The sequence below is a fragment of the Xenopus laevis genome, chromosome 2L, assembly GCF_017654675.1.
Source record: "Xenopus laevis strain J_2021 chromosome 2L, Xenopus_laevis_v10.1, whole genome shotgun sequence".
Classification (NCBI taxonomy): Eukaryota; Metazoa; Chordata; class Amphibia; order Anura; family Pipidae; genus Xenopus; species Xenopus laevis.
Genome location: NC_054373.1, coordinates 170,555,838 through 170,582,005, shown reverse-complemented (window position 1 = coordinate 170,582,005; position 26,168 = coordinate 170,555,838). Strand labels below are relative to the sequence as shown.

General features: G+C 39.1%; 1 protein-coding gene across 2 annotated transcripts in view; it reads left to right on the top strand.

The window, feature by feature from the left end:
- cwf19l2.L (CWF19 like cell cycle control factor 2 L homeolog) overlaps nt 1-26,168 on the top strand; it is an 81,417-nt gene that overhangs the window by 8,773 nt on the left and 46,476 nt on the right. For both annotated transcript variants that reach the window (XM_041581113.1, NM_001096193.1), the window contains 6 exon segments: nt 10,264-10,383; nt 13,654-13,747; nt 15,332-15,447; nt 15,640-16,418; nt 21,936-22,032; nt 25,104-25,208. In XM_041581113.1, the coding sequence (XP_041437047.1) occupies nt 10,264-10,383; nt 13,654-13,747; nt 15,332-15,447; nt 15,640-16,418; nt 21,936-22,032; nt 25,104-25,208 (1,311 nt within the window).

Here is a 26,168-nt window from a genome sequence, read left to right as displayed (position 1 = left end):
ACGGAACTATCCAAATATGTTGTGTTCTTGTGCATTTAATAAATTGTTTGTGATATTTGCGTTTGTATCACGCAAAACTTTTTTTTTTTCCTTTTTTTTTTTTTAATACACTTAGAAGCCCATATCTTTTTACAGGAGTGGAATTACAACTAAATTCTAGCATATTTTGAAAGCTTAGGTTATCCTGAAAAAAACAATATCTTGTTTTCCTGGGTAAACTAAAAGACCCCCCAGGAAAGGCCCCTAAAATAAAAGAGCACAAAATGTTCAAAAATGGTCTGGCAATAAAAGTATCAACTTGGCCAAATTGGCTGGCAGTGAAAGGGTTAATACTTGGTAAGTATACCACACCGAGTCAATTCTACTTTGATTTTGAACAGTTTATACAAACATTTGTCACTTGTAGATTATAGTGCAAGATGCATCAGTTATTGCTGTGTAACTTATTCCATGTACCGTATATACTCGAGTATAAGCCGAGTTTTTCAGCATCCAAAATGTGCTGAAAAAGTCTACCTCGGCTTATACTCGAGTCAGTGGGCAGTAGCTGAGATTGCAGTCACTTTTAATCATTCCTATACCAACAGTTCGCTTGGAGAGAGACTGCAATATCACACAGCGCCCTCTGTTGGTTATATGAAAGAATAACAGTGCGCCCTCTGTTGGTTATATGAAAGAATAACAGTGACTGCAATATCACACAGCGCCATCTGTTGGTTATATGAAGGATTAACAGTGACTGCAATATCACACAGCGCCCTCTGTTGGTTATATGAAGGATTAACAGTGATGGCAATATCACACAGCACCCTCTGCACATGGTAGTGGGACAGTGGGACAATGCACACAGTAATCCGTTTGGCAATTCTCTGTCACCATCAACTTTGCAAAGAAGTCCGGTTGATCGATGGGGGGGTCGCTTTGGCGGAATGTGCGCTGCTGGGAGACAGGGCTGTAGTTGTGTCTAGGCTTATACTCGAGTTAATAAGTTTCCGTAGGTAAAATTAGGTACCTCGGCTTATACTCGGGTCCGCTTATACTCGAGTATATACGGTATGCTTCTTCCATGTGCCATTGCAAATGTCTAATAATAAAATGAGATTGGCTACCTTGAGATTGGCTACTGTATAAAAGCCAATGGTCTTGTGTCTCTGCATGACCACAGGACTCTTCTAATATTCTTTTATTTTATAGTAGAAAATACATTATTCCTAATACAGGTATTGGATTTATATACTAAAACTCTGTTATGCAGAAAACTCCAAGATACAGCAACTGTTTCCCATAATGTCCTTTTTATACCTAATCTCTTTCTTTTTTTTGACTTGGTATAAATCTTAGCAAAGAGCCTGATGGTTTCATAATGTAGATCTGTTAGCCTGGAAGCTGTTGCCGGTGCAATCCAGCCATTACCATTAATAGCTATTACCTGTAGCGACAGGGCCGTTCTGGCCAAAATACATTAAATCATGAGCTAGTGAATAGTGCTCTTCAGTTTCTCAAGGCCTGGAAGGGAAAATACACAGGGTTGGTACACCTCCTGCATGTTTAAAGCAAAGCTATACTTATTTATTTCTCATATTGTCCTTATGTATCTGCTCAATATGTAGAATTACTGACAGGCTAGAAATGCAGTTTGGCATCTGTGTATAAAATCCACCAAAGTTTTATTTGGTCCCATTTCCTTTTAATTTTTTTGGTAGAACAATTGGGTTTGCTACACTTATTTATAGGGATGCACCGAATCCAGGATTCGGTTTGGGATTCAGCCTTTTTCAGCAGGATTCGGATTCGGCCCAATCTTTCTGCCTGGCCGAACCGAATCCGAATTTGCATATGCAAATTATCTCACTAGAGATTTTCAATACAGAACTAGGTGCAACATTACCTTGGGCTTATGTGTTAATTGAACACTAAGGACCATGCTCTTGCACTCCTTAGTGCTCTAGCATTTGTGTCCCGAGTAAATAACATCTAGAATCTATGTAACCTTGCACGCTGTTAATATTATGTTACTGATATAGTGATTCACTACATACGGACAGTAATGGGCATGGGCAGACAGTAATTTTAAAGGTGTGGTTCACCTTTAAGTTAACTTTTAGTATGTTCCAGAATGGCTAATTCTAAGCAACTTTTCAATTGGCCTTCATGTTTTCTTTTTCATCGTTTTTGAACTATTTGCCTTCTTCTTTTGACTCTTTGTAGTTTTCAAATTGCGGTCACCGACCCCATCTAAAAAATAAATGTAAGGCTGCACTTTTATTATTGTTGCTACTTTTGATGACTCTTCTTTCTAGTCAGGCCTCTCCTATTCATATTCCAATCGCTTATGCATATCAATGCATGGTTGATAGGGTAATTTGTAAGGATGCACCGAATCCACTGTTTTGGATTCGGTTGAATCCTTCATGAAAGACCGAACCAAATCCGAATCCTAATTTGCATACGCAAATTGGGGTCAGGAAGGGAAAAAGGGGAATAAACTTTTTTACTTGTTTTGTGACAAAATTACATGATTTCCCTTCTCACTCCTAATTTGCATATGTGAGTTTGGATTCTTTTCGGCCAGGCACAAGCATTCGAACGAATCAGAATCCTGCTGAAAAAGTCCCGAACCGAATCCTGGATTCGGTGCATCCCTAGTAATTTGGACTCTAGCAACCAGATTGCTGAAATTGCACACTGGAGAGCTGCCGAATAAAAAGCCAAATAACTCAAAAAGCTAAAATAAAAAAAAATGTAAATTAAAAATTGTCTCGAATATCACTTTCTACATCATACTAACAGTTAATTTAAAGGTGAACAACCCCTTTAAAGGGATATTTACAGACACTGGGCTGCACTTTGCAACCTGCCTGCCGTCAGTGTCTGCGATCTCCTGTTTTCAGAAAAAGAATCCGTAGAAAATACAGTATTGTCTATGTTCGGCATGAGCATTCCCCCTGCCAGATGCTCAAGATAGGGAGGGCCCAGGGTGCAAAGGACCCGTATATACTCGAGTGTAAGCCGAGTTTTTCAGTCCCCAAAATATGCTGAAAAACTCTACCTCGGCTTATACTCGGGTCAATCGCAAAAACGGTCGCCGGCGTCCAAGAATAGTCGCCGGCGTCCAAGAATAGTCGCCGGCGTCCAAGAATAGTCGCCGGCGTCCAAGAATAGTCGCCGGCGTCCAAGAATAGTCGCCGGCGTCCAAGAATAGTCGCCGGCGTCCAAGAATAGTCTCCAAGAATATTCGCCGGCGTCCAAAAACGAGATGCCGGCACCTCCAATGGGAGCAGAAACCCTAAATTTTTTGAAACTTACCAGAAGCTGCTGCATTTCTCACCCTAGGCTTATACTCGAGTCAATAAGCATTCCCAGTTTTGGGAGGTAAAATTAGGTACCTTGGCTTATACTCGGGACGGCTTATACTCGAGTATATACGGTAAGTACGTAATGCCTGATCAGAGTGCAGGAAAGCCCTGATGGAAGTTCTTTTTAATGAGCACTTAGGGCTATGGTTTTGTGCCTTTTAGTGCTCTGGCACTTGTGTATGAAGGTTCTTATATGACCCATCTGATGCCTTGAATGGGTTATCTAGTTGTTTTAGGCCACTTCACATTGACCCAGCCTTGTGAATATTGCGATTAAACTACAGTTGTTTCAGGTAATGGTAATCCGCTTTGAAGAAGGAACTGAAAAGTTCTTGAAAGCTTGCTCTGATTAAGATTATCATCTTAGCCAATAACGGTATCACAGCATATGCAAATTAGGGGTGGGAAGGGGAAAACATTTTTTACTCGTTTTCTGACAAAAAATCGAACAATTTCTCTCCCCGCCCCTAATTTGCAAATGCAAATTAGATTCAGATTCAGTTCGGCAGTGCAGAAGGATTCGGCCAAATCCGAATCCTGCTGAAAAAGTCTGAATCCCGAACCGAATCCTGGATTCTGTGCATCCCTACTCGTATCAAAAGTTCTACCCTATAAGTACAGTTGTCTGTGTCCTCGGCCCGTCTGTGGGTTGCGTGAGATCCCAAGTTTACACATCACAAGTTCTTAACGGAGCCACTTAACCATGCCAGATTAGTCGAATTAATTTCTGTTGTTTAATAACATCGTTATCAGTTGTATATATTGTATTTAAAATATCATCTGGGCAGTCTGCGCTATATTTTCCGAATTAAATAAAATCTCGTCCATCTGTCGTTCCCTAGTGTTAAGTACTGTAAGTCCAATTTATATTCTACTGTTAATTAAAGGGTGGATTTGCAGTGGTTCATTCGTGATGCCCAGGCACTACTTCACATGTATTTTCCCCTGCTATGTATTTTTTTGTTATTAAGCTGCCCATATCATGGTGCCATCTGCCTGCTCAGAACAGGCAGCTTGATGTGTCCCTGTGAACTCTGCTGCACAGATGGACTTCTGGCTCACTTTAGTCATGAATCTTGACTACCCTCAAATCATTTTGTAGTGACTGTGAAATTAAAAAAAAGCATTGCTTTATTAACCGTGAATTAATTAAATGGCTTATTTGTTGATGTCATTTTAGTGAAGGTTCTATCTGCCTCTCACTATTCTCTTCGCTGCTTCGTCTGACTTATTGTTTTATTGAAACAATTTATCAACTGTCCTCTAGAAGAATAACAGGAATGTGCACGATATTAGGGATCACTTACTCAACTTACTTAAACTAGAACTAAAGCTTAACTAAAGAAGTAGCTAGAAATGTCGTACATTGTTTTGTGCTTCTGTACCAGCCCAAGGCAACCACAGCCCTTTAGCAGTAAAGATCTGTGTCTCCAAAAGATGCCCCAGTAGCTCCCCATTTTCTTTTCTGTTGATTCACTGCACATGCTCTGTGCTGCTGTCACTTACTGAGCTTAGGGACCCTCTCACAATATACAGTACACATAGAATAGAAATGTCACAATATAAGGCTAATTAGTAATTAATACAGATAATTACTACATGGCAGCACAGAAACCAGTGCAATTAGCATCAGAATTTAATAATCAGCCCTCTAGCATCATCTTATATTACAGGGGAAGCTCATTTTCTGCTGGATAATTAGTGACGACCCCTAAGCTTAGCTTCTCAACAGCTGCTCAGAGCCCACTGAGAATGTGAGTGTCACAGACACTTTCCAAGATGGTGACCCCCTGTGACAAGTTTGAAGTCCTGGATCATTGCTGCTATTGACAAGCTGAAACTTTAGCCTCGTGCAATAAGTTCAGTATATAAATATGGTATTTTTAGCCCTATTAATTTTTAGGGTTTAGTTCTCCTTTAAGATAGTATTCACCAGCTCAAGATCTACTGTTGGATCACAGTCTGCCTTTTGGGCACCTCTACATTCAGCCTTTCGCCTTGCATAACAGTATGCATCTTGCTTTTGGGGGTAAAGGTGATTTATAGGGGTGCTGGACGTTTTTTCATGCTTTCATGAGCAATATATGTTCTCTTTCAGAATTTCCCAGAGGAACAGTTGCTCTTTAGAAACAAATAAATTATATATCCTCCTCATCATCTTTTTAATTTCCCAATAAAGAAAACACTTAAAACCCAAAATTATTTTTTTTTTTTTTTTTTAAGGAAGCTTGAAATGTTTAGAACGTGAGTAATTTGTTTTGCAATATGGAACAAATTAATTTCACGCTGAGCATTAAATGGAATTTCTAACTTTATTACTGGTGTCAGAGAATAATATAACTGTGCTTTATCTAATCCCTAGCCATACAATTTAATAAAGGATTTAAGCACCAATTGGTTTAAAGCATAACTAATTGCACAAGGGCATAAAGGCTAAATGCATCATCAGTGGTTATTCAGAAAACGATTGATACTTTTCATATCTGGAGCAGTTTATTGGATTTAATTCAGTTATTTGTTTAGTCTGGATTCTAAAACTGCTAGTAGTTAAAGGGGTGGTTCACCTTTATGGTAACTTTTATTATGTTATAGAACGGTTGGTTTTCATTTTCAAATTTATTTTTTATAGTTTTATAGTTATTTGCTTTTTTTCTGACTCTTGCAGCTGTCAAATGGGCATCTCTGACCCCCTTCTAAAATGCTCTGTAAGGCTACAATTGTATTGTTGTTGTTACTTTTTATTACTGATCCTTCTAATCAGGCCTCTCCTATTCATATTCCAGTCTCTTGTCAAACCAAAGCATGGTTGCTAGGGTAATTTGGACCCTAGTTACCAGATTGTTAAGATGCAAATTGAAGAGCTGCCGAATAAAAAGCAAAATAACTCAAAAGCCTTCAATAATAAAAAATATAAACAAATTACAAATTGTCTCAGAATATCACTCTCTAATTCATACTAAACGTTTTCTCAAAGGTGAACAACCCCTTTAAGTTTTATTATCTTTTAGTAAAAACTACATTAAGGTATTTCAAATGTTTTTAAATATTTTCCCTTGTATTTTCTTAGTTGAAATATTATTCCTCTTGACTTACAGGGGTCATTCACCTTTCAATTAAATCTTAGCATAATGCAGAGAGTGATATTCGGAGACAATTTGTGATTGATTTTAATTTTTTAATTATTTGTGGTGTTTGAGTTATTTAGCTCTTTATTCAGCAGTTCTCCCATTTAAAATTTCAGCAATCTGGTTGCTAGGGTACCTTAGCAGCCATACATTGATTTGAATAAGAGACTGGAATATGAATAAAAGAGGGACTTAATAGACAGGTGAGTAATAAGAAGTAGCATTAGCAATACATCTATAGCCTTACAGAAATTTAGTCTTTTTAGATAGGGTCAGTGATTTCCCCCCCCCCCCCCATTTGAAAGCTGGAAGGAGTCTGGAGAAAAAGCTAAATAATTAAAAAATGATAGAAAAGAACAAATGAAGGCCAATTGGAAAAATTGCTTAGAATTAGCCATTGTATAACTTACTAAAAGTTAATGTAAAGGTGAACCATCTCTTTAAACGAGAAGATGACAGGGCTAGCAGAGCAGCAACATGAAAATCACCAAGTTCAGACTGGCCTTTCGGGAGACTGATAAAATTCCTAGTGGGACTTCTCTAACTTTCTGGAGCACTGAGAATGAATTCATTCCAGAATTTTCCAGGGTCTGCTTGTGTTTTCACTTATTCCCAGCAATGTTCCAAGTTTTTATTTTTTTCCTAAAAATGAAATGCTGTAAACGCTGAGTTCACACTCAAAGAGAAATGTTTTGAAGTCAAATAAATGTCATGTGAGATAGATAAAATGTTTTAGGAAAGAGTTAAATGAGGACTCTCTGATGGGGTCAGGGAAAATGCCACATGTAGGGGCAGATTTATTATGATTTATTAATCTGCAATTAATATAGATATTGGTATGTGTGTGTATATATATAGATAGATAGAGATATAGATAGATATAATATAGTTGGTGTGTGTAGCCATGTCCACTGGGATTCATGTGGAGGGGTTGAACGTGATGGACTTTCGTCTCTTTTCAACCCAACTTAACTACGGTATGTAACTAGCTATATTGTTGAAAAACAGTGACAAAATTAGTTGCACGTTCCCATGCTTCACTGGTTGCACTTCATGGTCCCTTTAAGCTGAATGCATCATTTTCATACCTCCCCATTGCTTCTATCAAGGTGGTATTTGGTATTTCACTCTTACATAACATCCCATTGAACTTAGGCTGTCTGACCAGAACCTTTCAATCTTCTCACCACAGTCCTCCTGTAGTGGTATAGAAAAGGTTATCTTATAGCTTAGGGATGTCTTTCTTTTCCTCTGGTCCCGATAGTTCTTAAAGGGATAATGTCATGGGAAACATCTGTTAATAGTGCTGCTCCAGAAGAATTCTGCACTGAAATCCAATTCTCAAAAGAGCAAACAGATTTTCTTATATTCAATTTTAAAATCTGATATGAGGCTAGACATATTGTCAGTTGCCCCAGTCATGTGACTTGTGCCTGCACTTTAGGATGGAACTACTTTCTGGCTGTTATTTCTCCTACTTAACGTAACTGAATGTGTCAGAGTGGGACCTGGCTTTTACTATTGAGTGTTGTTTTTAGATCTACCAGGCAGCTGTTATCTTCTGTTAGGGAGCTGTTATCTGGTTACCTTCCCATTGTTCTGTTGTTAGGCTGCTGGGGGGAGGGAGGGGGTGATATCACTCCAACTTGCAGTACAGCAGTAAAGAATGACTAAAGTTTATCAGAGCACAAGTCAGATGACTGGGGGCAGCTGGGAAACTGACTAAATGTCTAGCCCCATGTCAGATTTCAAAATTGAATATAAAAAAATCTGTTTGCTCTTTTGAAAAATGGATTTCAGTGCAGAATTCTGCTGGAGCAGCACTATTAACTGTTTTTTCCCATGACAGTATCCCTTTAAGTGTGATGCAGCTAATGAATTCTCATGCAGTGTGCTTAGCATAATAAAGTGATATCGTAATCCATGTTAGAAAGGCTTGGCAATTAAATCATTGCTGGCTAGGCCTGCAGCCGGAATATCAGGGTGACATAATTTGCTGCAGAAACTTCTCCATGCTAAATTATAAATATGGCAAGTAGAGAATTCTAAATATGCACACTTGAAATAAGAAAAATAAGTGTTATTGATAAGTGTTATCTCATCTCCTGGTCTTGTGGGGTTCCCTGTGTCGCTAGGCAACAACAGTACTTGTCACATATAGCAAGAGACTGCTGATTTAAAGGTAGGGTGTAGGTTGAAGAGTTCTAAAAGCATTTGGCAATAAAACTGAAGCCCTATGTCAATGTTTGTGTTTACCAGACCATCGATCTTTTTTTCTTTTGTGTCTGCCAGGGTCAGCGACCCTGACAGCCAGACACAGAATAGGAGACTAAAAAAAGTTATTAAATAAATTGTAATAATAAAGAGCAACGAGATGTTGCTTAGGTCCATCCAACATCTATAACATACGAAAATTGAAAAAATGTAAATGTAAAGATGAAGTTTCTCTTTTCAATTACCACGTTAACAGTTATGGAATATTGAGATTTAGAGTAGGCCTCCATTGCTCCATCTGTTCTTAAAGGGGACCTGTCGTCCAGATAAAATATTCAAAATCCTATTTTATCACATTAGTCAAGCAAAATTAACTTTAATTACACTATATGAATTATATGAATCGTTTTTTCCTTCAGTCTGGGAATTCATAATTATAGCAAGCAGGCAGGAGCAATTTTGTGGACACTGTTATTAAGACAAGTCTTGTATCATCTCAGAATCTTGTTTGTGCACCAGAATGGGGGACCCGATGTCCAACCCCCCCCATACAGATTTTTGTGTCTGGTAGACAGGTCCACTTTAAATTAAATTTAGTTTATACTAACCCCAAATGTTGCCATATCCAGACTTTCCATCAATACCATTAAAGAAAACAAAACCAGCAGCCACCATGTGCTGTTAATGACTCAAAGTTTGTTTGAAATTGAAGAAGCTTTGATAGGGTCACAAGGAGATACTGGCAGGGGCTCAATCAGTCTGAATTTTCTGATGATAGGAAGCATATTTGTATTTGAAAATAACAGTAGTGTCTCTGGAAGGAATTTTGGAAGCGTTTCATGAATATGTGTTGTTCACCGTTCCATTGCAAAAAAGTCATAGGGATGCACCAAATCAAGGATTTGGTTTGAGATTCAGCCAGGATTTTGGCCTTTTTTAGCTCTATTCGGATTCAGAATAATCCAAGTCCCTGATCATATTTAAATTAGGGTTCGGATTCAATTCAGGAGTCGGCGAAGTCTTTCATGAAGAATTCAGGATTCGGCCAAATCTCAAAAGACTGTATTTGTTGCATCCCTGAACCAGGCACCAAATCCAGACCAGGTGGGATTATTTAGATAACAGATAAAAGTGGCTGAACACAGCAGCACTGTTATCAGAACAGGACATTTTTATATGAATAGTATGGAGATTTGAATAATTTTAATTGTCTGTGCTACTCCTCCATTGAAAAGTTGACCTGGAATATCTGCATAGTAAACATGTATTTTTAGGGCGTTCTTTATATTTCAGTTCATTAAATTTTACTTTTGACTTTTCCGCTTTATTTATTTGAATCTTGCATTCCCAGTAATCCTTTATCTCACCCCAGTGTTCGCTCGGTACATGATGTTGCCATCCCATTTACGTATGAAAGGAAAACAATTTTGAGCCCAGTTTAGGCTTTGGCACCATGTTTCTGTCACACGCCTTAGTGATAAGAACACTGGCTTTAAGCACAATCGACTAAAGCTGTAAAACAAGCATTTGCCAGAAATGTACTAAATGAACCTGCGCTTGCATTTCAGAGGGACGAGTGGATGACCTTAGACTTTATGTCTCTGAAAGCAACATCAGTTGCAGCGCTAAGAGCGGAAAAACAAAAAGAGAAAACACTGGAGCATGAAAAAGCCCAAGCTGCAGAAAAGGTAAGGCAGCCAACAGGCTGGAAGCGATTGGAATCACAATGAGGTTTTTAGGCATGGTTGCTTTGTCCCAGGCAACGATTGTTTGTGTCTATAAAACAAGACATATGTTTTAAAGAAAAGCTATACCCCCAGAATGAATATTTAACCAACAGTTAACATCATTAAGTAGACTATTAAAGAATATTAACAAACTGGAATATATATTTACAGGGCACCTGTTGGTCAAAAATATTTTACCCAACCAAAGGTGCAGGCTAATAGAGCCCACACTCCTGTTGGTTGGGAAAAAATATTTTCAGGTGCCCTTTAAGTAAATATTTCCCTTTTATATCTTTTCCTTGAGCCTCCATTTTGTGATTTCCTGTGGGCTCCAATAATTCACACACTGAAGCGAAATGGACACTTTTAGCATAAAGTATCCATACTACACTTCAGAGCAAACCAGTTGAGTGAGTTGGCATATACAAAGTAGCTAACGGTTAAAACGTAACCTTTAATCAAGGCACACTTAAAAAAAAAAAAAAAATTGATAGACCGCTCATTTACTGCTGCAAAAAACTGTTGGCAGAGCTGGACTCGTGTCCTTAAAACCTACAAATTAAAATCTGCAACTGGTGGAACGGTGGCGCCTTAATTATAATAGAAGTTGCCTGAAAGTGGGTTAGCATTACAAGTCCCAAAGTACAATTAGACCCGCTCCCTCCCTTCCATTCGAGCCCCCCACGTGCAAAACCTGCCGGTCTACGTAGGGACTGGGTGTGAGATAGGCACCCCACCGTCCACCTATGCCGCCCAACGCCTTTCGCCGACTATCTCGGCTTCATCAGGGGCATAAGTGGTGAGCGCACCGAGTCCTGTGGGCTCCCTCAGAGATCACCTGACCAGAAATAGTGCCGCTCTAGCAGACACAGCTCTATCTATTCATTGGCTGACGTAACATAGCATGTATGTGTACCATTGGCTCGTTAGTGTGCACCGTAAATTGTACGATCCCAGGGGATGCCCCTTAGTACTTTAAAATGTGGATTTTCTATTTAGGCTTACTAAATGGCACTTAGTACTAAAAACATTTTTATGAAAATGGTTTATATAGGTAAAGCAAGGTTTTACATACGAGCTGTTTCATGCAATATATTTTTTTATAGAGACCTACATTGGTCAGGGGTTTCTTTTAATCACCTCCAGAAACCAGCTTTATAGGGAGTTATGGCTTAATGGACATGGAAAGGCAAATTCACTTGAAGGTGGCAAAATATAGACACCTCCCTCCCAAAGTTTTTTCCTAATGCCAATGCTCTTTGGGAGAAAAAAAAAAATACACCAGTCCGGGATCATCTGAGTTGATGTAACTGGCAAGGGACAACCAAACTTCTTTGGTAGGTACATACTGGCAATAATGTACTGGATGGTACCACTAACAACCTGTTAGTGATTGAAGGTCTCTTTAAAAGCACCACAGTGCTTTCTTACAATAATGCTAAAACATTGGTCGCAGTATTTCCCGGGCCTCCTGTGTTCTCAAGGCCAAGAATCTTTACAAATGCATTTCCCCTCGTTAACATTTTTCCAGTGAGCTATATTCATACTTGAGCAAAAAATATACAGAGCATTACATAAATGTGGCACATATTTATAATTTTTTTACTCTGCAGCCCTGATTAGTAATGCACACTTTATTGCTAGGGGATCTAACTTTAAATAACAAAGGGATTTGATATTTGTTATTCTCATATAACTTGATTAGTGGTGACACATTTGTTTTCTGCAAAAGTCTACAAAATCACTGTCAAATAATCAAGTCATCCAAATCTTCTTCATATAAATCCATATCCCCAAATCCCTTGCTTTCCATTATTATTATTTTTAGGCATTAATAGTGCAAAATATTACCCCATTGTTTTGCATGCATACAAAGCCAACCACTAGGGTCAAGCCAATAACTCTACCAGTAGTAGGAAACTGAATCACACTGACGAAACAGAACCACAGGGATTATATAAAACATTGTCGGCCAAAATGAAGTCTGGAGGACTTTCTGCTGATTGGTTGGAGTACTATACAAGTCGCCCATTAATGGCCGCGAGAAGTATGATCTCTGGTTAGTTGCTATGAGTTACTAGACCCCTAGCAAAGTTGACATCTCTTATTATATTTCCCTAAATATGCAATGGTTTATGTTGACTATGTGATCTCTTAAGGTGGCCATACACGGGCAGATAAAGCTGCCGATATCGGTCCTTCAGAGCAATTCGGCAATTTATCTCCCCTTGTTTGGGTGCTTCCGACGGGTCTTCCTGATCGATATCTGGCCACGATATCGATCGGGAAGGTTTCATTTATCCGCAGAGCGGCTCATTGGAGCCCATTGCTCTTCGTTGTAAACCGATCTTTCGGTCCTAGGGCCGAATGTTCGGATTACCCCGATATAGCCCTGCCGTTGGTGGGCATATTGGTGAAAGATCCGCTCATTTGGCAATGTCGCCAGACAAGCGGATCTCTTCATGTATGGCCAGCTTTACTGTAGCTGAGTAAAGCCAGTTCCTGAAATAAAACAGACTCTGGTGGGCAAGGCAATCTGCAACCCAATATTCTAAAGCTAATAACACAGGAGGGGCATCTTGATCAGCAGAGAAACAAGAACTGAGTTTGTTGCCTTCCAGTGAATTTAATGGAAATGTCTCTTAATGCACATTTTTACTACTACGACTAATGGAGACAGTTTCCTGTAAACTCGAGGGGGGCTGGAGTAGGCAATTTCAGGTGTTTTTCTGGTGGAGAAACTGCCTTGGCCAAAATGAACTTCTCCTTTAGTTGGTTGGCATTTAATGACATAATGTATTAAAAGGTGCAAATTTCCTGCTTGTCTAATATCCTATAGCATCGAATCAGCATGTAGCTTTTGCTGGTCCTCTATGAAAACTTACATCTGTAATTTTATTACATTACCCTGTCTGTGTTTAGTCATGCTAAGGAACTAACTCGTTTACCAATTAGCTCTGTTCCTTTGTTTATATTAAATTTCTTTTGCAAACATGCTTTTATTTCTCAGAAAATTGGATTTTTATTATATCATACATCTAACTTGCGGCGTACTGTCAAGTCGCGGTTTTATGACTTTAATGAACCGAAAAGTGTGTGTTTTCTGCAAGCTATTTCGTATAGTTGAATGTGCTTCACTTTTTATGTCTTCATGATGTGCATACTAAATCATAAGTGTTTCTTCTCCTAAAGGCAAGTATATTTATTTCCATAAATCTGTGTATGTACTAGGAAACAATACTATCCAGAGAACTGAACCCTTACTGGAAGGATGGTGGTACAGGGCTGCCACCAGTGGAGGGTGATGTAGCTTCAGAAAAAAAGGGTAAGTAGTTTTGCATCATAACTAATATTCCTGCTGCTACATTCTACAACTAAAATGGTCTCACATAGATATACTTTGTACATCAGCCATTTCTAGCCAATGGCCCTGTGGTGTTATACCTCAAGCCCCAAAAACTTTTCTGCATGCCAGGTGGCTCTGTTAGTGGCAGTTGGAAAAACAGGTTGAATCTCCAAGTTGTAGAATTTTCTGTAACCCATCCTTGTATCTAAAGCATTGTCTAAATGCATCTACACTGGACCTTTTCCCATATAACCTAAACGTTCAATGGCTGAAGTATATTAACATTGTGAAACCGTTGTGGTGCCTTAACTAAATCCTGTAGGCAGCAAATTTAGCCACTAAGAAACCCCTCCAAAAAAAATAGAATGGTGGTTGTCAGACTTTTTAGTCTATGCTGCATTGAAGGTAACTTTTGGCTAGGCCCCCATTTGGCAGGGTTAAAGCTATAACAAAACATTGGTAGTTAAAGGAAAACTTACATCAAAATCGTGTTTTAAAGTAATACAAATATACTGCAGTGTTGCCCTGCACTGGTAAAACAGCTGTGTTTGCTTCAGAAACACTACTATTCTTTATATAAATAAGCTGCTGTGTAGCAATGGGGGCAGCCATTCAAAGGAGAAAAGGCTCCGGTTACACAGCAGATAAACTCTGTAGAACATAATGGTGTTATCTGTTATCCACTATTTAACCTGTGTCATGTAGCCTTTTTTAAAAAAATTTCCGCCATTGCTACACCGCAGCTTGTTTATAATAACTATAGTAGTGTTTCTTTAAAAAATTATTTTTATTGGGCAGAGGCTCTAGGCCTTTACCCCATTGTAGAGAGGTACAAGGACAGTGTATTAGGTAGTACCAGACAGTCTTGGAACTGGTGCAATAAGTTCAGTATATAAAATATGGCATTTTTAGGGTTTACTTCTCATTTGAACATAAAACAAGCTACAAGCAGCTTGTATCTCATTGAATAGAAATTGTCTTAAGGCCCCCATAGACGCGACGATTCTTCTTTGCGAAACGACCGATTTCAGCGCAGCCCGACCGATTCGTCAAATTATCGTGCGGTTAGTGGGATTCAAACGATCGAACATCTTACGATTTTTCGTCCGACATCTGCCAGGAAATTGATCGGCCAGGTTAAAAAATCTTTGTCGGTCCCAGTACAATCTATGGATGTTTGCAGGGCCAAGCAGGCAGCTCCCCTTTGTTTTCCTGGTAAATTGGTCGTTTTAGTTGATGGACAGTTCGAACGTTCGTACGATGGTTCTCAGAAGATCTTGGTCTCACGATGTGGATTGGATCTGTTGAAAATCTGTACATCTATGGCCAGCTTTATTGTGGGTGTTGGCAAGGGTGTGCAATGGTTTACCACTACCCCCCTGCCTGTACTCTGTTGGCTGTCTTGTTTAAAGAATCTTTGCAACCTAGAAACTTCCATCAAAACCTAGACAAAATCTTCTGTAACTATGCAGGAATACCGGTATAGTTACTTAAACAAATGACCCTTTTATCATTTTTAAGTGATCTCTAAAATGACCTAATAATCTGGCTTTTCCGTTCCAGTGCAACATGTTGAGGATGGAGGGTTGAGCTGGTTAAGAAAGTCTTATCAGAGGATGAAAGAACAATCTGAAAGGGAAAATCGAAGCCTTGATGACATAGTGGCTGAGAGATATGGGGTGAGAATAACTGTGCAACCTTTATTGTCTTAAGTGCATGATAATGTTTGTGGCCCTCTTCCAGTTGAAAACTGTAGCACCTAGCAATGTCAGCAAGTTGGTTGACAACTGTTAAAATTTCACACTGTGCAAAATCCACCTCTTTGATATACAAATATTTTGTATATGATTTTATTTTTCATTCCAATTTAGTCAATGGAAATTTTCCAAGAAAAACTAGAAGCAGCAGAAAAGGCAGCGTCACAGAATTCTAATGATGGCCAAAGAGAGAGGTGGAGAAAATCTCATTATCAGGATGATGATCTTAGACGGTTTCCAAGGTCAAGCCAACACACTGATGACAAAAGTAGGCCCCACCATACTGATCATAATCGGTATGACAAATATTCCCGTAAAGAAAGTCAAGAATACAGGCACAGCGAGGAGTACAGTAGAAATAGGAAAGACCCTGAACACAGAAGAAGGCAATTATCTGAAGATAGAAACCCGGATAAAAGTGCCCCCTTTAAACCAAAGCATCAGTTTTTAAAGCCCTCTGATGATAACAGATCATTATATATCAGAGACTATCAATTACAAAAGAATAAAGGAACTGGGTTTCAAGGCTCTGAAAAACCTTGTTTCCAGAAACCCTCGAGTAATGAGGGTGAAATATCTTGGAAAAAGGTACCATCTGAAGACTGTAGCGAGAAGAAGCAGCAACCCCAAGACTCTGAAAAACCTAGTTTCCAAAAAACCTCGAAAAATGAGGGTGAAAAATCTTGGAAAAAGTTACCATCTAAAGACTGTAGCGAGAAGAAGCAGCAACCTCAAGACTCTGAACAACATTGTTTCCAAAAACCCTTGAATAATGAGGAATCCCAAAAAGATGACTCTCCACCTAATGAGAGGAAGGATTCTAGGGAGGAAACTGAGCCAGATGCCTACAGCAGGGAGTCGCAATCATTGAAAGAAAGACCACAATCACCAAGGTATTCTTCTTTTAAATCATATGTAGCTCAAAAACCACAAAGAATTAAAAAAAAAAAAAAAAAAAAGATATTGTGTGGACTTCATGTCCAATTGTTTACCTGTAATCATGGTATTCTATACATAAACATATCTGGCTTTTATTCCTGTGTTGATTATAAAATGATACTTTTCAGCAGGTTTTTTTTTAATTTAACTGGGTTCTGTGCTGCACAGGCCAGAAAGTCTTCCTTTTAAGACCTGTCATGTTCTGAATTAGTCACAAATGCTATATGAAAGCAGAATAAGGCTTTGATCTTTCTGCCTGTCCTGATAACCACCCACTGTTCCCTGCAGTATTTAAGGAGAAAATATATCTTCTAGTTATTCTTTGTTTTACACACAACCATCTCTCTGTTTTATAGTGTCCTGCAGTTTACAGAAACAAGTAAATATTGTTTTATTTCTGTATGCGCTAATTAAACACAATGCAGCTATCTTGACATTAGCATGGATGTGCACGTGTAATATACACATGGGTTGAAGGATTCGGTGCAGTGAACAAGGGCTTTGTTACTGTGTGTGTCTTGAAATTAAAAAATAATTATTATAAATGTGATACCTTTTTTTGGATAAGAGGATAGTCATGACAAGCTGGCAAATGGAACTATAGTAAAGGCAAATCAACTGGACTTGTTGTATTTTTTTGCTCTTGAAAACATTTTACTAGTTATCTGACTTTCGCAATTCAGAATGACCTGTACAATAATCTTTCTGGGGTAAAATACCCTGGAATATTTCTCCAATCCGCAAAATCTGTTTAGTATAACCAGCATGGGGTTTTGGCACCTCTTACAGGATGGTTTAATAACACCTCATAGCTCCAATGATGCTAATACAATCAACACCTTGCCTCTGTGAGATCTCTGACCCCATGCTGGTTATACTTAAAGGGATACTGTCATGGGAAAAAATTTTTTTTTCAAAATGAATCAGTTAATAGTGCTGAAATCCATTTCTCAAAAGAGCAAACAGATTTTTTTATATTTAATTTTAAAATCTGACATGGGGCTAGACATTTTGTCAATTTCCCAGCTGCCCCAAGTCATGTGACGTGTGCCTGCACTTCAGGAGAGAAATGCTTTCTGGCAGGCTGCTGTTTTTCCTTCTCAATGTAACTGAATGCGTCTCAGTGGGACATGGGTTTTTACTATTGAGTGTTGTTCTTAGATCTACCAGGCAGCTGTTATCTTGTGTTAGGGAGCTGCTATCTGGTTACCTTCCCATTGTTCTTCTGTTTAGCTGCTGGGGGGGAAAAAGGGAGGAGGATGATATCACTCTAACTTGCAGTACAGCAGTAAAGAGTGATTGAAGTTTATCAGAGCACAAGTCACATGACTTGGGGCAGCTGGGAACTTGACAATATGTCTAGCCCCATGTCAGATTTCAAAATTGAATATAAAAAAATCTGTTTGCTCTTTTGAGAAATGGATTTCAGTGCAGAATTATGCTGGAGCAGCACTATTAATTGATTCATTTTGAAAAATAATTTTTTTTCCCATGACAGTATCCCTTTAACAAATTATGCCGATTGGACAGCAAGGCCAGTTGATTTGACTTCTTACTAAAGCTCTACCATGACCTGGATGAATGAGAACCTTCAACGAGGGCTAAGATTATCATCTAATTATGGGTGACTCAACAAGATCTGTAAACAAAAGTAGCATGCAGGCCTCAGAACCACCTTTTTAGTTGCTGGAAACATACTGGTGACTGCCAGACCTGTTTTAAAATCATTTAGGATGCACCAATACATCCGATTATAATTGATTACAGTTGTTTCTTAAAGTTAAATGTAGGGGTATTTTAAGGGTAAAGATACAGGTCAATGGTTATTAAGGTCTCTAGAGTTTGGAAGTATGGAGATGTTGGGGTGGGTTTCTGAGGCCTACATGTTACTTTTGTTTACAGATTTTGTTGAGTGACCCATGGTTAGTTAACAGTAATTTTCTTTTTACAGATATCCATACCAAAAGAACGTAGAATCTATGGTGGCATTAATAAGAGCACACTGCTAGCTTTGGCGCTGTGAAGTTAACATTGTAGACCAGAGGTCCTCAACCTTTTATACCTGTGAGACAAATTCAAATGTAAAAAGAGTTAGGAAGCAATACAAGCATGAAAAATGTCCCTGGGGTGACAAATAAGGGCTGTGATTGGCTATTTGGTAGTCCTTCTCTGGACTGGCAGGTTACAGGAGACTCTGTTTGGCAGTACATCTGGATTTTATGCAACCAAAACTTGCCTCATTCAAAAATAAGCACCTGCTTTGAGGCCACTGGGAGCAACATCCAAGGGGTTAGTGAACAACATGTTGCTCTTTAGTCACTGGTTGGGGATCACTGATATAGACCATGTTTTCATGGGGAAACTCCCACCATGACTGTGTAATTTGCTTATGAGGGGATTCTACTTTGTAAATTTTTTTTTTTTTTTTGCCGCAACCCTTTTTTCTTCTGTGATATTGAGATAATACCCTTCACAGGAATTATGTGGGTGCTCGTGATGTATAGTGTTCAGAGGACATGGCCTGGTAACTTTGGGGTGGTAGCCTGTCAAAAGAAATAAACATGTAAGATATAAAAAAAAAAAATAACAACAATATGAGGGCCCCACGGATTGTTCCAATGAGCTCCAAATCATAAATTCTTTCCATTCTTGGAAGGCCATTTGTCCTAGTATAGATAAGCTTTGTACTGTTGCTGTGTTCATTTGATATTAGGAAGGAATTTTAAGGAAGGTCATCACTCGGGTCTATACTCAGGGCCCAATTTATAAAAAGATAATCTAGACCCGTCTTATCTATGCACACATCTTCATTTCATTTTGAAGGGCCTAGAGCAGGAATATGAAATATTATTTGTTTGTCCTCCAAATTGCTCTACTGCAGAACAACAAGATTTTATCAGTGAAAGTCAAAGCATAAATTAGAAAACAAAACATAAATTAAATGAGTTCATGTTTATGTACAAAAAAATTAGATAAACAATAAAAAAGAGGTTACGTATGTTCAGGAGAAATAAAATCCTCCTTTTTTTTTCTAGTGTTAACAGTGGACTTTACTGAACCAAGCCAGGGAGTGTGTATGTGTGTGTGTAAATGATGTACCCCTTCTTTAATTAATAAAGATATTATAAGTCACTGAGGAGTTAAGTGACCATATAAAAGCAAGAGGCTACATGCTGGTACAAATGTGATATGATTTTCCAGAGGTTTTTTTCAAAATAATTATGTTAGGCTTTTAGACAAGTGACGGGCAGAGTGCAAGGGGAGAACATTGTAGAAGAAATCAACATAGGTTATAAAGGTCATCTTTATGAAGTAGGAGAGTGCTGTAAGGATATAATTTACAGTTTGGTCCCAAGAGCCATGAATATCCTGTAAATTATATCCTTATAAACGGTGAGTTCTGATATCATCAGTTATAAACGGTGAGTTCTGATATCATTTCTGTCACACGACTCACTGAAACTTGTGTATTATAATATTGGTCATGAAACTCCTCGGTAACTTATAATATCCTTATATTTTACAAGAGGGGGTACTTTATTCACTATATGATACACAAAAGCCATGAATATCTTGTAAATTATATCCTTATAAACGGTCAGTACTGATGTAAGCAAAAGACGTTCTCCGCACTGCCTTTTTAGCTTATCAGGAATGCATCAAATCCTCTTTTGGGTATACCGCTATCCCAATATCCAATAATTAATTTACAAATGAGGAGAGCACTTCTCAGTAGCAAAAAACCCTTTCTCAACACTTGAGAAAGGGTATGTAATGACCCGAAACATGTCGTGTAGTAGCCTTAAATAAACACAACCACAGAGTTTTTTTGCTACTGAGAAGTGCTCTCCTCATTTGTAAATTAGTCATCAGTTATAAACGGTGAGTAGTGATGTAATTTCTGTCACATGACTCACTGAAACATGTGTATTATAATAAATAAAGTACCCCCTGTTGCAAAATATGAGGATATTAGAAGTTACCTCGGATTTCCATTCAGCCTCATGCTTTTATATGGTCATGAAACTCCTCTGTAACTTATAATACCCTTATAATTTACAAGAGGGGGTACTTTATTCACTATAAAAACGCTGCTTAGGGATGTCTTCAGTTATAATTGGTGCTTAGCAATGAATTCCATTATAATCAGTGCTTATTGATGTCATTTCTCACGCTACTCCCTTAAACTTGCATATTATAATAAGAAAATGCCCCCCCCGTTGTAAAATATAAGGATGTTATGTCACCATATATAAAAGGTCATAGAATTCCTTGGTGACTTGTATATTATATTATATATATATATATATATATATATATATATATATATATATATATATATATATATATATATATATATATATATATATATATATATATATATATTATTTTACATGATATATTTTTATATATGTATATACATATATAATAAACAAAAGCCATGAATATCTTGTAAATTATATCCTTATAAATGGTGAGTTCTGATGTCATTTCTGTCACATGACTCACTGAAATTTGTGTATTATAATAAATAAAGTACCCCCAGTTGCAAAATATGAGGATATTAGCAGTTACCTCGGAGTTCCATGACCTGTATAAAAACACTCGCCTTCAGCCTCCTGTTTTTATATGGTCATGAAATTCCTCGGTAACTTATAATATCCTTATATTTTACAAGAGGAGGTACTTTATTCACTATATGAACAAATACCCCTGTCCCTTTACACCAGTTTCTTGTACAAAGACCTATTTCCCCCACAACCCACTACATATTGTGTGTGTGTGTGTGTGTGTATATATATATATATATATATATATATATATATATATATATATATATATATATATATATATATATATATTGAAAAAAATCCAACGTTTCGATCACCAACTATGCTCTTTCTCAAGGATAACAAACCAGACTGTGACCAACACAAACTGCTAAATACCCTCCCCCAGAACACACTGGTTGTCATGGCAACCCTTGTAAACAAGCAAGTGGAACTGTGTTACAAGTGGGCGGAAAAAAGCTAACGCCGGTGTAACATAGAAAAAAACTTGTGCATATTAATTGAAACAGTTGCAAATAAAGTAGCAAAAGTGAGTCTCTAAAAACTAGGGATGCACCGAATCCAGGATTCGGTTCGGGATTCAGCCAGGATTCGGCCTTTTTCAGCAGTATTCGGATTTGGCCGAATCCTTCTTCCTGGCCGAACCGAATCCTAATTTGCATATGCAGATTAGGGGCGGGAAGGGAAATCGCGGGCCTTTTTGTCACACAGCAAGGAGGTCTAAGATGTTTTTTCCCCTTCCCTATTGCACTTCCCTATACAAACAAAAAAATACGCAAAAAAACTTTAGAATATTGGAACTGTAATTGAGAAACTGTTTGAGAGATATTTGTTGATCGATATATGAATGAAAACATGTAGATCCTATGTTGTTAATCATTGGCATACTCTTACCTGCAGGCCTGACTGCAGTTCCCAGCCTATCAGAATTCTCAGTGACGATGAGATGAACAAGCTTGGAGCTAAAATTGTCAAGGCAGAATTACTGGGTAACACGGTAAGACCCTTTGCATGTGCTCTGCCCATATTATTCTTTCTTTTATAAATAGGTAATGCCCTGTGGTTTGACGCTGTAAGTATGGGAACAGGATGTAGAGTCCTGCGCGGAACCAATTTGTTAAACCCGCACCTGCAACTCGAATACTTACCCGCTTGGACCCGCTACCCGACCCGCAAGTACCTTATCCGCAACCCGATACGTGACCTGCTGACCATCAAGAAACAGGATGTGTTGTCATTGTAAACCGGAAGTGACATCATTGGAAGTAGGCGTGATCAGAAAAAAAAAGTAAAACTCGCTATTGAGAAGACCTGGAGAACCGCGTCTATACCCGCTCCAGAAACTACTACCTGCAACCCGCAGGGTATCGCAGGTTTTTGCATGTAACCAGTCAGTACCCGACCTGCTGCAGGACTCTAACAGGATGGACCCTTATGTATAGTGACCCTTTGAACCAGTGATCCCCAACCTTTTTTTTTTTATTATTTTTACCGATGAGCCACATTCAAATGCAAAAGGCATTTGGGAGCAATACAAGCTCATAGAGAGTGCCAAAACATTGATTGGCTACCTGGTAGCACTATGTGGGGCTCTGTTTGTAATGCACACGATTATTGTGCATTAAAAACTTACCTACAAGCCAGGAATTCAAAAACGAGCACCTGGTTTGAGGGCCCTGGGAGCAACATCAAATGGGTCGGTGAGTAACATGTTGCTCATTAGATACTTGTTGGGGATCACTGCTTTAAACAAACCATGGGTAGCTCAGCTAGCAACAGTTGCAATGAGAGTTCCAAACATTATCCATTGTCGCAGTTCTATTCTGTTTTGCAGCAACTGTTACCTCACAACATGAGCAATATTGTGTAATAAGTACATACATGATTTACTCTTAACAGGCCTACCTAAATCATCCGTAACAGGAACGATTTGAAATAAAAGCTTTTCTTATAGTTTTATTGACACAGTTTTAGGGTTTTTGTTACTCTCTTAGCAATCATTTTGAATTCATGACTGCCAGTTTGTCAACGAAAATTATTTTATTTTGTCATCAGGGATCATTTCTTGCATCTCATCTTGTATAAAGCACTCGGCTTAAGATGTCGATGAGGACTTTATTGATGCAAAGTTGGTGTGAACACCAATATACCAATACATTCGATTTATCATTTATTGATCACATTGATATTTAATGCATTGATTCTCATAGACAATTGCTTTCAAATGGCAAAATCGAATATGCAAGAAAAACTGTCTGTGTCAGGAGGCAATCAGCCCAGGGGCCCAGAAGGTAATCGGCCCAGGGGCCCAGAAGGTAATCGGCCCAGAAGGCAATCGGCCCAGAAGGCAATCGGCCCAGGGGCCCAGAAGGCAATCGGCCCAGGGGCCCAGAAGGCAATCGGCCCAGGGGCCCAGAAGGCAATCGGCCCAGGGGCCCAGAAGGCAATCGGCCCAGGGGCCCAGAAGGCAATCGGCCCAGGGGCCCAGAAGGCAATCGGCCCAGGGGCCCAGAAGGCAATCGGCCCAGGGGCCCAGAAGGCAATCGGCCCAGGGGCCCAGAAGGCAATCGGCCCAGGGGCCCAGAAGGCATGATGAAGGTCAGGGCAAATGTCATGCATCAGAGTTCAATATACAGTTAGGATGCCTGAATCAACACAGGAATCCGACAGTATCTGAGAAGCTTCTGGAAATGACCTGTAGGTTGGATCATAGTTTAAGTTTAAGGCTAATGCCACATGGGACTGAGTCTTGGCCTCCATTAAAGTGCAGGCCAGGAATCCGACCCTACGCTGCCATCTGCCTTCTTCCTTTCCTGCACCTGGAATCATGGCGTCAGCCCGGTTGCAGGCACACAAAGTATTTCGGCGCAGCAACGCGAGTATGAAGGTCCTTACAGACTTCACATTGAGTTAGTAAGCAAAAAATGGCTCCAAAACTACTTGAAATATTATTTGAATTAAAAAGAAAAAAAAAAGCTGGGCATAGACTTGCAGATTTCATCATCAGATGCGACGAACGATCGTACATTGCAGTCTCCCGACCTACAGCTAACACTTCAGATTAAGTAAAGTAGTAAAAAGAATAAATCAGACCATGTTCTGGCCATAAATTGACAGACCTCAATCGTACAGAAGTTATGTAGTGACAGTCACCCCCTGATATTGTCAGACAATACATGCAGAGATGTTATCGTTGGCCGACAGAAATCTTCTAACATGTCCGATCGACTAAATGACTGATCATCATGGTATGAAAAATGCCAGGATGATCCACACACGGCCCGAAAATCGTACAAACTTTTGTTCGCATCTATGGTCTTCTTAACTTGCAGTGGTGCTCAGAGAAGCACTTTTGTTTGTTGAGTTCAGGGTCACCATCGGGGGGGGGACAGAGGGTACAACTGCCCAGGGACCGGATGGTTTGGGGTGTTAAGCAGGGCCCCAGCTCCGGTGCCTACATCTTTTTTTTTTTTCTAACAGATTCTGTGCTCTGATTTCCAGTGAAGTGTAAGTCCTGGTAAAGCGGCATCAGGATTAGATGGGTGAAGTTTAAAGCTCCCCTCCAGCTTATCCAATCCCTGTGCGACTTTAACAGGACTTGCACTTCATTGGATAATCAAAGCACAAGAAAGCTGAAGATACAGGCTCCAGAGCTCCCCTGAACTCTGCAACAGGGGAGCCCCAATTTTTTTTACAATTTGTATTGGCCCTGGCACCAATCTTCTTTTTCTTATAACTTGTAGGGGCCCTGGCACCAATGGGTTTTTATTTATTTATTTTTTAGTAACTTGTAGCGGCCCTGGTCACCAATGTTAATTTTTTTTTTTACTTAAGGTAATGTTTTAGCGCTTGTGCCTGTGTGGCTTTTGTACTGATGGGTGGGGGAGGGGAAAAGAGGGGGCCAAGAAAGTTTTGTTGTACGGGGCCCCTGTGATTTCTGACGGCAGCCCTGGTTGAGTTTATGTGCCTCATGTAGGTACATAGTACTAATTGAATGTCAGAATTTCAAGCAGCTATTTATTTTTAGTGTAAACAAAATAGTCATCTTTAATCTATTCATTCTTTTAGGCTTTGGCATCAAAACTGAGAGCCCAGCTAGATGAAGCTCGTCAACAGAAAGAAAGGAAGCCTCAGGAAACCCCTCCTGTAACAGAGAGAAGGTCTGATGCAGAGGTAAGTCAGGAGCTGTGGATTTCATGTATATCGCTCTTAAGAGGGCGTCATTATGCTTTGTCCTGTGGAACAGTGGTTGTGATCCTGAGAATAAAAAATAAAAATAAAACACATAACCGTTGCATATGTTAAAAAGGCTTTTCCAATAATCTTGTTTATGTAATCTTGTATTGCATAAATACAGTTTATGGCATCTTTTATCCAGAATGCCCGGGACTTTGGGTTTTCCGGATAAGGGATCTTGCTGTAATGTGGATCTTCAGATTTTAAAGGAGAACTAAACCCCCTGAAATGCAACAGCCCCTCTGCAACTGCTCTCCATCTTGCTTCTACCTCCCGACACATTGTATTCTGTAGAAAGTTGCCTGATTGGAAATTTGAGCTCAAATGCAGAGTAGCGCAGCAAAGTTCATCTGCGCCATCTTCTGCTCATTCATATATTTTCCGGTCTGTTTGCCGACACGAAGCCTGCAGGCGCATGTACAGCTGAAGTGGATTCCTGACTAGCCCCAACTGCGCATGCGACCTGCAGACTCTGTGTCACCAAAGAGACCCGAAGATATATGAATGGGCAGAAGATGGCGCTGATGAACTCGGCTGCGCTACTCAAAGACAGACATTATATCGGTTATTTATCAAAGGTTGAATTTTAGAGCTATGCGAGCTTTTTTAAACCTTGAATGAACTCTCAACGCAAATGGTTTCTAATTTAAAGGGGTTCGACCTTTAAATGAACTTTTAGTAGGATGTACAGAGTGATATTCTGAGACAATTTCTAACTGGTTTTCATTTTACCTTATTTGTTGTTTTGAGTTTAGCTTTTTATTTGGCGGCTCTCCAGTTTGCTATCTTAGCAATCATGTTGTTAGGGTCCAAACTGTCATAACAACCATTTATTGATTTGAATGAGAGACTGGAATATGAATGAGAGGGCATATAATAGAAAGATGAGTAATAAAA